General features: G+C 58.9%; 1 protein-coding gene and 1 long non-coding RNA gene across 2 annotated transcripts; one reads left to right on the forward strand and one right to left on the reverse strand.

Annotated features, from left to right (window-relative positions):
* Positions 1-2926: 2926 nt before the first annotated feature.
* LOC103541253 (uncharacterized) lies at positions 2927-7287 on the reverse strand. Its single transcript, XR_542427.2, has 4 exons — positions 6754-7287; positions 4590-5755; positions 3403-4137; positions 2927-3303 (listed from the first exon to the last, which is right to left on the reverse strand). It is a non-coding gene; the product is annotated as an uncharacterized lncRNA (long non-coding RNA).
* Positions 5569-8831, forward strand: LGALS1 (galectin 1). Its single transcript, XM_008508013.2, has 4 exons — positions 5569-5703; positions 6942-7021; positions 8124-8295; positions 8632-8831. Exons 1-4 carry the CDS (start codon positions 5695-5697, stop codon positions 8776-8778), a joined length of 408 nt encoding a protein of 135 aa, XP_008506235.2. The 5' UTR covers positions 5569-5694; the 3' UTR covers positions 8779-8831.
* Positions 8832-12518: the final 3687 nt, after the last annotated feature.

Genomic DNA, 12518 nt, shown 5'->3' on the forward strand with positions numbered 1-12518 from the left:
GGGTTTTCTACACCAACAATTCTCCAGTTTTCTACAGACACCAACTGGGTGTCCTACAGCTTAATTCAATTCTGACACTCCCCGGGGTCAGCACAGACCCCACAGGTGAGGGGCTCAGGCCCACAAGACTGCTCGCCACTTCAGATGCCAGTCACAAGTCCCAGGTTGTCACCTGCACTTCTGACCAACTGGCCATAAATCAGGGGTTCCCACAACCCCCTTCTCAGTTTCGATAATTTGCTATAAGGGCTCAAAAAACTCAGGGAAACACTTAGGTTTACCAATTTATTATAAAGGATGTGATGAAGGATACAGATGAGCAGCCAGGTGAAGAGATGCAGAGGGTGAGGTCCAGAAGGGTCCCCAGGGCAGGAGCTTCTGTCCCCATGGCGTTGGGTGCGTCACCCTCCCTGCAGGCAGATGTGTTCGCAGCCCAGAGGCCTCCCCAAACCTGTGGTCCAGGGGCTTTTGTGGAAGCTTCAGGGTCGGGGCACGAGCGATCAGGAACTCCATCTCCAGCCCCTCGTCCCTCCCCGGGGGATGGGGTGCGGGGCCGAAAGTTCTAACCTTCCAGTCGTGCCTCGGTCTCTGGTGACCAGCCCACGTCATGAAACCGTCCAGGAGCCCACCAAGAGCTACCTCATTAGAACAAAAGACCCTCCCATCGCCCAGGAAGTTACAGGGGATCGGGAGCCCGGGGTCAGGAACTGGGGTCAGAGGCCAAATATTAGAACAAAAGATGCTCCTAGCACCCCTGTAACTCAGGAAATTACAAGCGTTTTAGGAGTTCTGGGTCAGGAACTGGGGTCAGAAACCAAATATACATTTCTTATTATGTCACACTCCCCTTTTAAACTTTTAATTTATAAACATTCCAAACCAACAGAAAAGGTGCAAGAATGGCACAATGAACACCCATATGCCCCTCATCTGGAGTCCCAGTTGTTAATATTTGCCAGTCTGCTTAATTGCCCTTTATATATTTTAACTTTTTTTTTTTTTTTTGGGGTGAGGAAGATTGTCCCTGAGCTAACATCCATGCCAATCTTCCCTTATTTTATATATGGGACACCATGACAGGATGGCTTGATGAGCAGTGTGTAGGTCCGTGCCCAGGATCTGAACCTGTGAACCCCAGGCTGCGAAAGCAGAACGCACAAACTTATCCACTATGCCCCCAGGCCAGCCCCTACGTGTTTAAACTGATCCACACGAGAGTACAGTGCAGATGTAAAGACAGTTCAGCCCAAATCCTCTAGCTCGTCTGCCTAAGAGCAAGGGCTAATCGTGGATGTGGCCGTGCAGAAGAGCAAGGACCGCCTCCGCGCCACCACCCACGATCAGACAGACCCGGCCCTTCGATGATTTCACCCAGCCACTGAGCTAACCTGCCACAGAAACTCTTAGCTCCAGACTTCTTGTTATATGATAATTTTCCTTAATTTTAAAGCAATTTCTGTTGATTTTTCTATTCCTTGTAGCCAAAAACTCTGCTGATACACAGACCCCAGACCCAGGATAGAAAACACTAAAATGCACCCAAAGCCCACCTTCAATATATATACATAGGGGTGGGTTTTTTTGCTCCACATTTTTCAAAGTAGACATTATTTAGCTGTGGGGATCTCACTGAGGGGTGACCAGCCTCTAGGAATACTTGGGCACATCTTTGAAGTAAGAAAATTCAACCTACCAAATTGTTTCCAAATGTAACACAGTGTTTATGACCAGTGAGTTTTCATTTGAGCGCAGTAAACACTGATTAATTTCAGCTCTGCTGTTTTAGTATTTTGGATCCAATACATTGTTTCTCCAGGTCTCAAATATTTTCTAAGCTCTTGAAAAGCTCTTATATTCCTGTGAGTCTATAATTATTTTAAAAGAAGACATTAAAAAAAAAAAAAAAGCAGAAAGCGCTCCTGCCCGAGCCCTGGAGGGCTCATGACTGAGACGGGCTGGACCACCCAGACCTCACGTGAGAGGAGGAGCAGATCCCCACAGGCAGGGGGCAGAGACCGGGGGGGGGGGGGGGGGGGGGGGAGGGGGGCGAGAGTGACAGAGGTCCACTGTGTGTGAGAAGGAGGCAGAGAGGTGAAAATGAACAAGCAGGTAAGTGAGGGTCGTCTCCCGCACAAACCAGCTGGAAAAGTGCCTGAAGCTGGGGGCACCTCCCCGCTAGTCCTTCCTACCCTTCATGGAGCAAGATCCCAAAGAGATCATTTCTGAGGTCCCGGTACCCCAGGGCCACAGTGTTCTCTCTTTGGCTTAGCAGGTGAAAGGACTTCAGCCCCAGCTCCCTGTGTGGCCTTGGTCAAGTAGCCACTCTTGCTGGTGGTTTTCGCATCATCCGAGGAGGAGGTCAGGCGTGGTATGCCGAGGGTCCCTCCCTGCTCCGATTTCTGGGACTCTGGAGCTGGCGCTGATCACCCCCACCTGCCCAGGCCGGGCCAGCCAGGTTGGCTGGGGGCCGGGGGCTGTGGACGGTATCAGCGTGGGCCTGGCAGCCCTCCCCACCGCTTCCAGCTGGAGGAGGCGCAGCCTTCATAGAGAAAGGGCCAGAGCGGGCAGGGGGGGAGGAGGCAGGCGGAGAAGGGCTGCACGGGCCTGGATCCCCGTCCAAAGTTGCTGAGCTCATTTCTCAAGGCAGCAGCCAAGGTCCAGCCTGCAGGATGGAGGAATTCCAGAGAGCTGGCTGCCTCTGCTGCAGGCAGAGAGGGGGAGGAGAGTCTCCAGGGTGGGGGCCTCGGCCCCGGGTGGGGGCTGCAGGAGAGAGCACTAAAGTTGAGTCCCTCACATGCCACCCCTGGAATCCTCTCGTCAGCCGGCGAATGGGTAACACTCCCACTCGCCAGGCCTGGGAACGGTTCAGAGAGGTCAAGGAGCTTGGCCACAGCCACAGCCAGGCAGCCCCCAAATCAGGACTTGCCTCTCTTCTCCCGATTCTGACAGCGGCTTCGTTTCACGGCCCAGAGCAGCTTCCCTGCACAGAGTTCAACCCAGCTGGCAGACACGAAGCAGCAGGGAGGTGAAGAAGAAAGGAGATAGCGCATGAAAGCAAGGCGCCGGGCACAGGCCTGGCAGATAAGAGGGCGCCACCCGTGGAGGCCCTGAGGATGGGGCGGGGGTGGGCATGCAGGACACCTTGTCCCTGCCTCCCCCCGGAAAACCACAGGCCTTGTTACAGGGGACACTGGAATCCGGAGAGACTCCCCACCGCAGCCCAGGCAGGAGGGGGCTGTTGGGGAGGAGAGGGGCTGGGGGGAGACCTCCCAGCAGTGTTGACCCCAGGAAGGTAAACTCGGCCTGGGAAAACAGACAAGAGGAGGCTAAAACCTTCTGAGACCATGAAAAAAACCAATCATGTGCTTAGTATCACAGACCTGAGTGCCATCCTCTACTAACCTTGTGTGGGAGAGCAGGGTCTCACCTCCTGCATTTACAGATGGGGAGACTGAGGCAAGCCTGGAGAAGCAACTTGCCAGGATGCCCTGGGGAGAGTGCAGCAGGGCTCAGACCAGAATCCAAGTCCCCAGACTCCCCTAGGGGCCTGTTCACAATGCCACGCTGCCTCTCTACCAGCCCTCGGCTGGCCTGACCCTGGAGGAGAAGAAAGCAGCCCCTCGTCCAACAGCACACACTTCCTGGTGCTGGGCCATCTTCCAGGTCAGGAGAAGCTGCTCTTGGGGCCCTGAGAGCCCAGCCAGCCAGGCCTCCTGATGGCAGGCGGGCGAGGACTGTGCCTGAAGCAGCTCTGGCCCCCGGGCAGGGCTCCTCCATCTGGCGAGGGGTGTCTGGGCCCGGGAGGGAAGCAGAGGAAAGGTGGTGGAGCTGGCCCCGCCCACCCCTCCCCAGGCTGAGGTTTCGGCGAGGCCCTGGGGGAAAAAGTGAAGCTGCTGTGCTTGGTTTCTGAGGCGGCCGCCTGGGCTGGGAGGAGGGGTGAGGGGCTTGTGGGGTGCAGCCCGGCCTCCTCTCTGGGTCTTCCCACAGCCCCATGCACCGTCACGCTTCCTCTGCCAGGGTGGGCTTCAGCCATCTGGAGGAAGGTGGGCTCGGGGGCAGCGTAGGGCAGGGTGGGTTTGCTGGCCTGGCCTCCAGATGTGAGTCACTCCTGGTCCGCACCTTCCTCCCCCTTCCATGCTGGCAATTTCAGAAGGGGGCCGGTGATTGGAGAAGGAGGTCCCATTGACAACTCCCCTAGCAAGGCCCTCACCTCGCCCAGTGCTCCCCACACCCCTCTCTCTACCTGATTCCTAGGTGTGAGGGGAGCAGCCCTCCGACCCACTCTCAACTCTGTTGCTACATTTATCTTCCCTGCAGCCCAAATCTGGCCTTGATACTCACTCTCCCTATAACCTTCTGTGGCTCCCCAGCACCCTCAGATAAAACAATGTCCAAGCCCCTCAGTGAGGCCCTTCATGATCCAGGTACTGTTGGCCTCCCAGCCTCATGTCCCATCTGTCCCCAGCACACCCTGAACTCCAGCCACGCCCAGAGGTTCACAGTCCCCAGACCTGTGCTTTCTTATTTCTGAGCATTTGCCTGTGCTGGAATGCCAGTCCCTCCTTCTTTGCCCATCCTTCAAGACCCACCTTCTTGCGTTCTGGACAGTCTCATCCCACCATGGCGCTTGCTCATGACGTCCCTTAGAGCCCACATCACGCTAGGTCTTGATTGTGTTCATGGCCAGATTCTGCCCCCAGCAGTGGGCTGCCTGAGCAGGGACTGGGAGGAGTTCATCCTGGAATCCTGTGAGGCCAGCTCAGGGCCAGGACACATGGTAGGTGCTCAGTAAAATATCTGCTAACTGGAGAGGGAAAGGAAAGGCCTGGCCTGGGAGAGAGAGCTGTGAGGAGAGTGGGCGGGGCTGCACAGAGCAGGACCCCCAACCCCTCCTGGCCTGGCCCACCCTGGGCCCCCTCCCAGCCAGACCCTCTCAGACAGGCCAGCGGCTGTCAGGCAGGGGCTGAATCCCCAGAAGACCTCTCAGGAGGGCTGAGGCCTCAGCCTTGAGCCCGCCGCCGCCTCAGGCCTGGCACCGGCCCAGCCTTTCTGTAGCTCTGTGAGGAGCACTGCGACAGCCACAATCCCTGCTTCCAGGAGAGGCCCGGGTGGGGCCAGGGCCTTATGGTCAATGGGTCCTGGGCCTCTGCAGAGGTCCCTGGAGCAGGCCACGCCCTGGTCCCCAGCCAGGGGCAGGTTCAGGATGCCCAGCTCGAATTCCCTGATGCACCCTGCACCCCCTTAGCGATCTTCTCTGAGTGCCCCCTGGGCTCAGCCTGCTGGCCCTAGGCCCCTTTCCCGCCAACTTCTGGGCCTAGCTCATCCTCAAACTATTTTCCATTGGCTTCCCCGAGTCCCCACCACAGTGCAATTTTTGGGGGGGGTAGGGAGGGATGAAGGAGAATGGGAGGTGGAGCCTGGACCCTGGGGGAGTGGCTAGAAGGAATGGGGGAGGGGGGTCTCCACTTTGATTGGTCACCTCTGCTCCAGAACTTGCTTCAAAAGTCCATTGTCTCCGCCTCCAGTGGCCTCCATCCCTGTCCTGACTTACAATTGGCCGAGCTTCCAGGGGGCGGGACCCACTGGGGTCTGGGCCAGTTAAAAGGGTGGGAGCCGCCCAGGACCCATCTCTCGGGTGGAGTCTTCCGACAGCTGGTGCCGCGGTCCTCAGGAACATCCTCCTGTGCCTCAGTCATGGCTTGTGTGAGTGTGGGGACCCCGCCCCAAGGCCCAGGGGTGGCGTGGCGACAGACAGCTAGGGGAGAGTGGGGGCAGATCAGGATCTGGGTTCTAGTCCCTACAGTGTGGCCCTGAGCAAGTACCTTCTCTCTTTTGGGCCCAGTGGCCCCGTCTGTAAAATGGGGGTGGGCGCCATGGTCCCCCAAGGCCTTCTGTGGCTTAACAGTTTTCTGGATTGCTCTAGGTCAGACAGCAGCACAGTTTTTTCCTGCCCAGGTCTGACATTCTGCAGCTGAGAAATGGGAGTGGGAAGGGTGTGGCCAAGGGGGGGGCGGGCGCTTTGATGACTCCCAGACCACTGTCCCTTCCCCCTCCTTCTCTACCCCAAAGAGCCTCCTGTCCCCTCCCCCCTGCAGCTGTCCCCAGTCACTGGGCCAGGGCAGAGTCACCCTCTGCTCTAGAGAGCTCTGAAAAGTCGCCAAGATCTGGGACAGCGCCTGCCTGGGTTAGTGGCTGCAGGGTGGTTCTGCCAAGGCTGGTCGGGCGGGGCTGGGGGAATTCCCCACCACCCACTCCCAGGCTGGAGGCGAGGTGCAAAGGGAGAGAGAAGGAGGCAAGAATCTTCCAGGCCCTGAGGGGAAGGGTTCAAATTTCTGGCAGAAGGAACCCCTCACACCGGTTAAGCTCTGCGCTCCATCTTGTTAACCCGGAGCCAACCAGGCTGCAGACTCCTGCCCTTGGCTGCTCTCCCTTCTGCAGAGGGGCCTGGCGGAGCTCCTTAGGGGCCTCCTCTCCAGCCCCTGCGCCTCTCTGTACAGGGGGCCTGGAAGGGGCTGGTGGGGGATCTCCCAGCCCCAGGCCGCTTCCTCCCCAGCAGCCAGGCAGACTCCTCTGTTCACCTCCCTTTGCCACCAACTCGCAGTGTGACCCACCCAGAATGTGGTTCTCTCCATCTATCAAATGAGGCCGTGGGGTATATAGCACCCCACCTTCCAGGCCACTCTGAATCCAAAATCCCCAAGCTGAACCGCAGAAACTTCTAGATCTTGGCTTCTAGAACCTCAGTTGTCTTACCGACAGGAAACTGACGGGTTGGGAGTAGGGACTTGCCCAGGGCCACACAAAGAAAGAGAGGCTAGAACTCGCAGCCGGTTCCCCAGGCTGCCCGTTGGCCTGGTGGGAGGGTCCAGGGTGGGGACGACCCCACCCCACCCCGGACACTGCGTCCTCCAACCCGGCTGGGCGGCGTCTTGTCTGCGCAGGGTCTGGTCGCCAGCAACCTGAATCTCAAACCCGGGGAGTGCCTCCGAGTGCGGGGCGAAGTGGCCCCCGACGCCAAGAGGTGAGGGGGCGAAGGCGGGCGGCGAGGGCTCGGAGCCGAGGGTCCAGCCCGGCGTCTGGTATGGGCGTGGCCGGCCAGGCCCGCTCCATCCCAGGGCTCGGAAGGGGTTAAGGCCGGCGGCCGCTGAGGCTGCGTTGTCTGGATGAGTCACTTCCTCCGCGAGGTCTGGAAGCCCCCACCATTCTTACCCCTTTCCCTCCCTGCTGGAGCCTCTTAAACCAAACCAGCTGCGGCCTCATCCACCTTGGCTCGCCCTCCCCCGCCCCCCGCTCTGGGCGGGACCTGAGGCTACAGGGGGGCGGGGAGAGGGGATGGGAGGGTGTCACCCCCACTGCTCTCCTCTCAGGTTCCTCTTTCCCGAGTTCCTCACTCACTCACCCTTTCATTCCTTCGTCCTTCCTTCGCCCATCATTCATTCAGCCAGCATCCATGTGACCTTGGACCAGTCAACCTACCGCCCTGAGCGTCAGTTTGTTAATTAGTTAATGGAGGGGGGAGGTGGTTGTGTGGAGGAAGTGAGATGCTGGATCTCTCAATGACAGTGCTGATGACCAGCTGACGTGATAAAGAGCTGCACACATCGTGTGCACTGTTCATATGACTCTTACGAAGCCCTCAGAGGTAGGTGTTGCCATTATCTACACTTGGCAAGTGTATTGTTGTGATTATTATTTGTTCATCTGCTGCCTCACAGTTATTGAGCACCTACTGTGTGTCGTGCATCATGCTAGGCACCAGGGGTAGAGAGATATACAGGACAGACAGGACACTTGCCCTCCCAGAGGGCACCATGTGGAGGGTGTCTCCGACCTTGACCGAAGAGGCTGGGACACAAACTAATGTTCATGAGAGTCTTGGCTGTCAGCCCAGCAGGTAGCTGTGCAGCCCCCATTGTGCACATGAGGAAAGTGAGACCCAGAGAGGGACAGGGACTTGCTTAAGGTCACACAGCAAGGAGGCGGCAGAGCCAGAACTGGAATCCAGGTTCCTGCCTCCCCCTCATTGAGTTCTCCCAGCTAGATGCCTTAGTGGGGTACTGAGCGGCGCAGACGGAGGGGCTGCAGCTGGTGGAGGAGGCCTCACTCCCACCTGTTGCCCCCAGCTTTGTGCTGAACCTGGGCAAAGACAGCGACAACCTGTGCCTGCACTTCAACCCTCGCTTCAACATGCACGGGGACGCCAACACCATTGTGTGCAACAGCAAGGATGGTGGGGCCTGGGGGACCGAGCAACGGGAGTCGGCCTTCCCCTTCCAGCCTGGAAGTGTCATGGAGGTGGGCTGGGGACTGGGGGCCAGGGGCAGGGTGCTGGGTGGGCTGGGGTGGAGCTCGGTTTGGTGGCTGGAGACCTATGTCCCAGCCTGCCCTCCCTCCCCAGCCTGTTCCTCCTCCCCCCATCTCCCCTCCGGTCTCTCCCGTCACCTGCTGTGTGAGCGCTGGTGAGCGTTGTCCCCTCTCCCAACCTCAGCAGCCTCACCCACGAAGCGGGGCTGTGGTCAAGGCTGCGTGAGGACAGGGCTCGGAGGACCTGGGACCTGCAGCTGTGGCCGTGGCTGCGGGGCTGAGGTTCCTGCTGCGGGGTCCACGCTCTCACTGCCCCTCCCCTGCCAGGTGTGCATCTCCTTCGACAAGGCAGACCTGACCATCACGCTGCCGGATGGCTACTCGTTCAAGTTCCCCAACCGCCTCAACCTGGAGGCCGTCAACTACCTGTCGGCCAACGGCGACTTCAAGATCAAGTGTGTGGCCTTTGAGTGAAGCCAGCCAGCCCATGGCCCCCAATAAAGGCAGCTGCCTCTGCTCTCCCTGGACCAGCCTCTTGTGTGTGGGGGGTGAAAGGGGGGGCCCCCAACTCCCCAGGCCCTGCCCCTTCCTGCGCTTCCGTTCACTTCCTCAATGCACACCTCCTAAGTGCTAGTGACGTCTTCCTCCCCGGGGTCCCCTGGACCAAGCAGAGAGCTCAGGACACGGTAGGAGGCTCGGTAACTATCAAATAAGACCCGGTCACTGCCCTCCAACGGCTCCCAACCCAGTGGGCCCCAGCACACAGTAGGTGCTCAAAAGATGTCAAACTGTCAAATAAATGAAACCAGGGGGCAAGACGCAAGGACACAAGGATTCATGCCCTGGCAGCCGGTGTGGCACAGAGGGAGGTGGGGGAGAGGCCCTGGGGCCCCTCTCATCTGTCTTCATGAGCTAGAAAGAGCCGGTTCAGACAGTGCGGCGCTCTCAGCTCTGTGGCCTTGGGCGCGTGTACTGACCTCTGAGCCTCGGTATGTTCATTTATTCGGGGGTAACAGCACGCAGCCTATCGTAGGGTTGTTGTGAGGACTCAATGAGCCCTGCGAAGGATGACAGGTTTGGTGGCTGGTAAATGCTCAGCGGGTGGTGGTTTCCTGTTCTTGCTGAACCACCTCTTGAGACACTCTTATCCCAATTTGAAGGGGAGGAAACAGGCTCTGAGTGATGACGTGAACGACTCCCTGGTCTGTGCCGGGCGCAGCTGAGCCCGGTGGGGCTCCCCAGGCTGCACACCCCAAAGCTGGCATGTGAGGGCGGCCAGGATGCTGGTCTGGAAACCGCTGGCTCTGGCCCTGGGCAGGACCCTCAACCCAACACGGGGAAGACAGATTGGACGGCGGCCCTGGCACCAATTGCTGGCCGGTTTCTGTACAGGAGAAAATGGGGTGTGGGGGCGTGGGGACAGATATGCCAGCCCCTGCAGGGAACCAAGAAGCAGAGGCAGGCGCGCCGCCCAGCCTCCAGGCTCCCAGAGGCCTCCTGCTGCCCACAGCCTCTTCCCTGAGAGCAGAGAAGCGTGGGAGACTCACTCCTCGCTGGGCTGGCCTCTCCTCTCCTGGGTTCCAAAGAGGGCATGTCTTCCAGGACCAGCCAGGCTCTGGCCCCCTGGAGGGCAATGCTTGACCCAGCCTGTCACACTCACAGCACAAGGGATGGGGCCTGAGCTGACGCCTGGGCCACCTGCAGACTGACCACTTCTCTGCACCTTTTCCTTCCCGCTGCCTGCTGCTGGGCCCCCGCCTCCCGGGGGAACAGCCCCCGGGACCCGGGCCAATATTCCAGACAGCTCAGAATCGGAACCTCAGTGGGCTCCCCCACGACCCCAGGGCACTGCCTCCTGAGGTGTGTGTGGGGTGGGGGCTTGGGGACTCTCACTCTCCAGGACAGCCGGCACCCGCTGTGGGACCCTGGGGAGGTCTCCTTCACCCCCAGCCTCAGTTTCCTCATCTATAAACTAGGGGTCATTATTTGCACCTGGGCCCTTTGGGGTGGATGATTCCCATCTCAGCGGGTCCCCTGGGGGACACCTCTCTACAAGGGGGCCAAGGAGGAGGGAAGGCACATGCTGGGGGCTGCCCTGAGCCGCACCCAATCTCCAGGCTCTCCTGGGGCACCCACGTGGCCACCCAGAGAGAAACAGCTCTGGAAGGCTGGCTGTGGAGAGCCGCCCTCTGCTGGACATTGCAGGAGGTGTCCCTTCGGCTGCCGTTCTCTGGTCCTCACAGCTGACCCGCACTGATTCTCCCCGCTGACCCGCACTGATTCTCCCTACGCTGGCTGAACACCCACAGTACTGGACTGGGACTACAGCAGGGCAGAGGAAACTGGGCTCGGAGTCAGACAGACCTGAGTTCAAACCCCAGCTCCTAAGACCAGTTACTCAACCTCTCTGAACGTCAGTTTCCTCGTCTATCAAATTGCATTAATGCCAGCATCTACCCTGTAGGGATGCTGCAAGGATTAGGTGAGACGATGTAGAGAAACGCATGGTGCCTGCACAGAGTTGGGCTCTGCAAATGCTGGTTTCCTTCACCTCCTTTAAGACTCGGCATATCCCAGGAGCCTCTGAAACTGGGATCAGAGAACTAACTAAGTCCAGCCCTTAGACCATCTGGGCTCCACCCTCAGCACTTGCTCTTCTTGCCTGTGTGACCTCGGGCAAGTGACTGCACCTCTCTGAGCCTCAGTAAAATGGGGCTCATACCTCAAAAGAGATAATCGGGTACAGAGCTAAGTAAACGGCAGCTGCTAGTATTCTTTTGGCTCATCCTCTTCATCATTTTTACTAAGAGAACGTGCCATCTCCTGCCGTGCCTGGCACATAGTAGGTGCTCAATAAACATAAAAATAATTTCATGGAGGGAACAACCCCAAAAGGGTGGTGGGTGCTTTAGACCGTGAGCTGCTGTAAAGGGCTCTCGAGCTTCTGGAACCTGGGTGGGGTGGGCAGACCCTCGTCTCCTTTCCTGGGGTGAGGGGACCTGAAACTCCCCGGGGAGAGTTTGGAGCAATGGCGCCTGCTGGAGGTGGCGGACTTCACTCTGCACCGGGAGGCCTCCCTGAGCCCCACGTAGCCAGCAGCTTGGGCTGGGTGGGCTGCGGGGACCCATACGAGGTCCCGCAGGAGCAGCTGTCCCCTCACTCCATCTCTGTCTCTGCGACAGACTGGAAGCTCTGGGAGGGCAGAGCCACGCCACCTAGAAGGCAGCAGCGGGGAGTGGCAGTGTGCCCCACTTAGACACTGGGTGACTTTGGTCCAGTCCCTGCCCTCTCTGAGCCTCCGTTTCCTCACCTGTACGACAGATTAAAGCAGTGCCGACCTCACAGGGAGGCTGTGGGGCCTGAGAACATTCTGAGGACAGCGGGAGATGGAACGAAGGAACCGTGGGGAGGGAAGGGGCCCAGGGAGGTTGGTGACTTATGGAGTCCGGAGGCAGCCGCTTCCCTCTTTTCCTCCACAGCCAGTCTGGGCGAGGCGCGGAGCCCGTAAACAGCAGCCAGAGACTCAGTGCCTGGAGCTCAGAGGAGGCAGCCCAGCTGCAGAGGGCTGCTCGCTGGGCAATGCTTGTACCCAGAGAGAGGGTGCCAAGGTGGCATGGTGTGCTAGGGCACAGCCATTAGGGGCGAGGGGAAGGGGGGCAGTTGTTCATCACCCTGAGGCCCCACCATTCAGGGTTGGAAGGATAACTTCCTCTCAGCCCCAACACGGAGTCCCCCAGGCAGAGGTCCCTCGCAGAATGGGTTCAACATCCAAGGAGAGATGCACCCACTGTGTGCTTGGCTCCTTCCCAGATTCATGTCAGAGCCCGCATCTTGCCCTCCAGAGGGGGCATGCTAGCTCCTGGGGGAGTGATCCCTCAGGCCAGCGGCCCAGGATGCTGGGCCATTAGGCCAGTGACCCAGGTTCATGTCCCAGCTTTGCCACAGAGCAGCAGTGTAACCCTGGACAAGTGGCTTCCCCTCTCTGAGGTAACAGTTCCCTTCTCTGTGTGCCTGGCACACAGTAGGCACTCAATACACCTGTGCTAACTTGCTCTCTGGGCTCCAGTCACTTATCAAAGGAGAGGGTTGGCTCCTAAGAGTCTCTTATTCCTCTGCTATCTCCACTCTCAGCCAGTTCTGGGGTCACCTCCTCTGGGAAGCCCTCCACACTGGGGGAGCCTACCCTGAGCTCCTGCAGCCTCCTGTGCTTCTCG

Source organism: Equus przewalskii, chromosome 29 (genome assembly GCF_037783145.1).
Source record: "Equus przewalskii isolate Varuska chromosome 29, EquPr2, whole genome shotgun sequence".
NCBI lineage: Eukaryota > Metazoa > Chordata > Mammalia > Perissodactyla > Equidae > Equus > Equus przewalskii.

What these genes read in the sequence shown, in the direction of transcription:
- LGALS1 (XM_008508013.2), top strand. An exon ending in GTGGCCCCCGACGCCAAGAG is followed by an intron (nt 7,022 to 8,123) that starts GTGAGGGGGCGA and finishes TGTTGCCCCCAG; the next exon opens with CTTTGTGCTGAACCTGGGCA. An exon ending in AGCCTGGAAGTGTCATGGAG is followed by an intron (nt 8,296 to 8,631) that starts GTGGGCTGGGGA and finishes CTCCCCTGCCAG; the next exon opens with GTGTGCATCTCCTTCGACAA.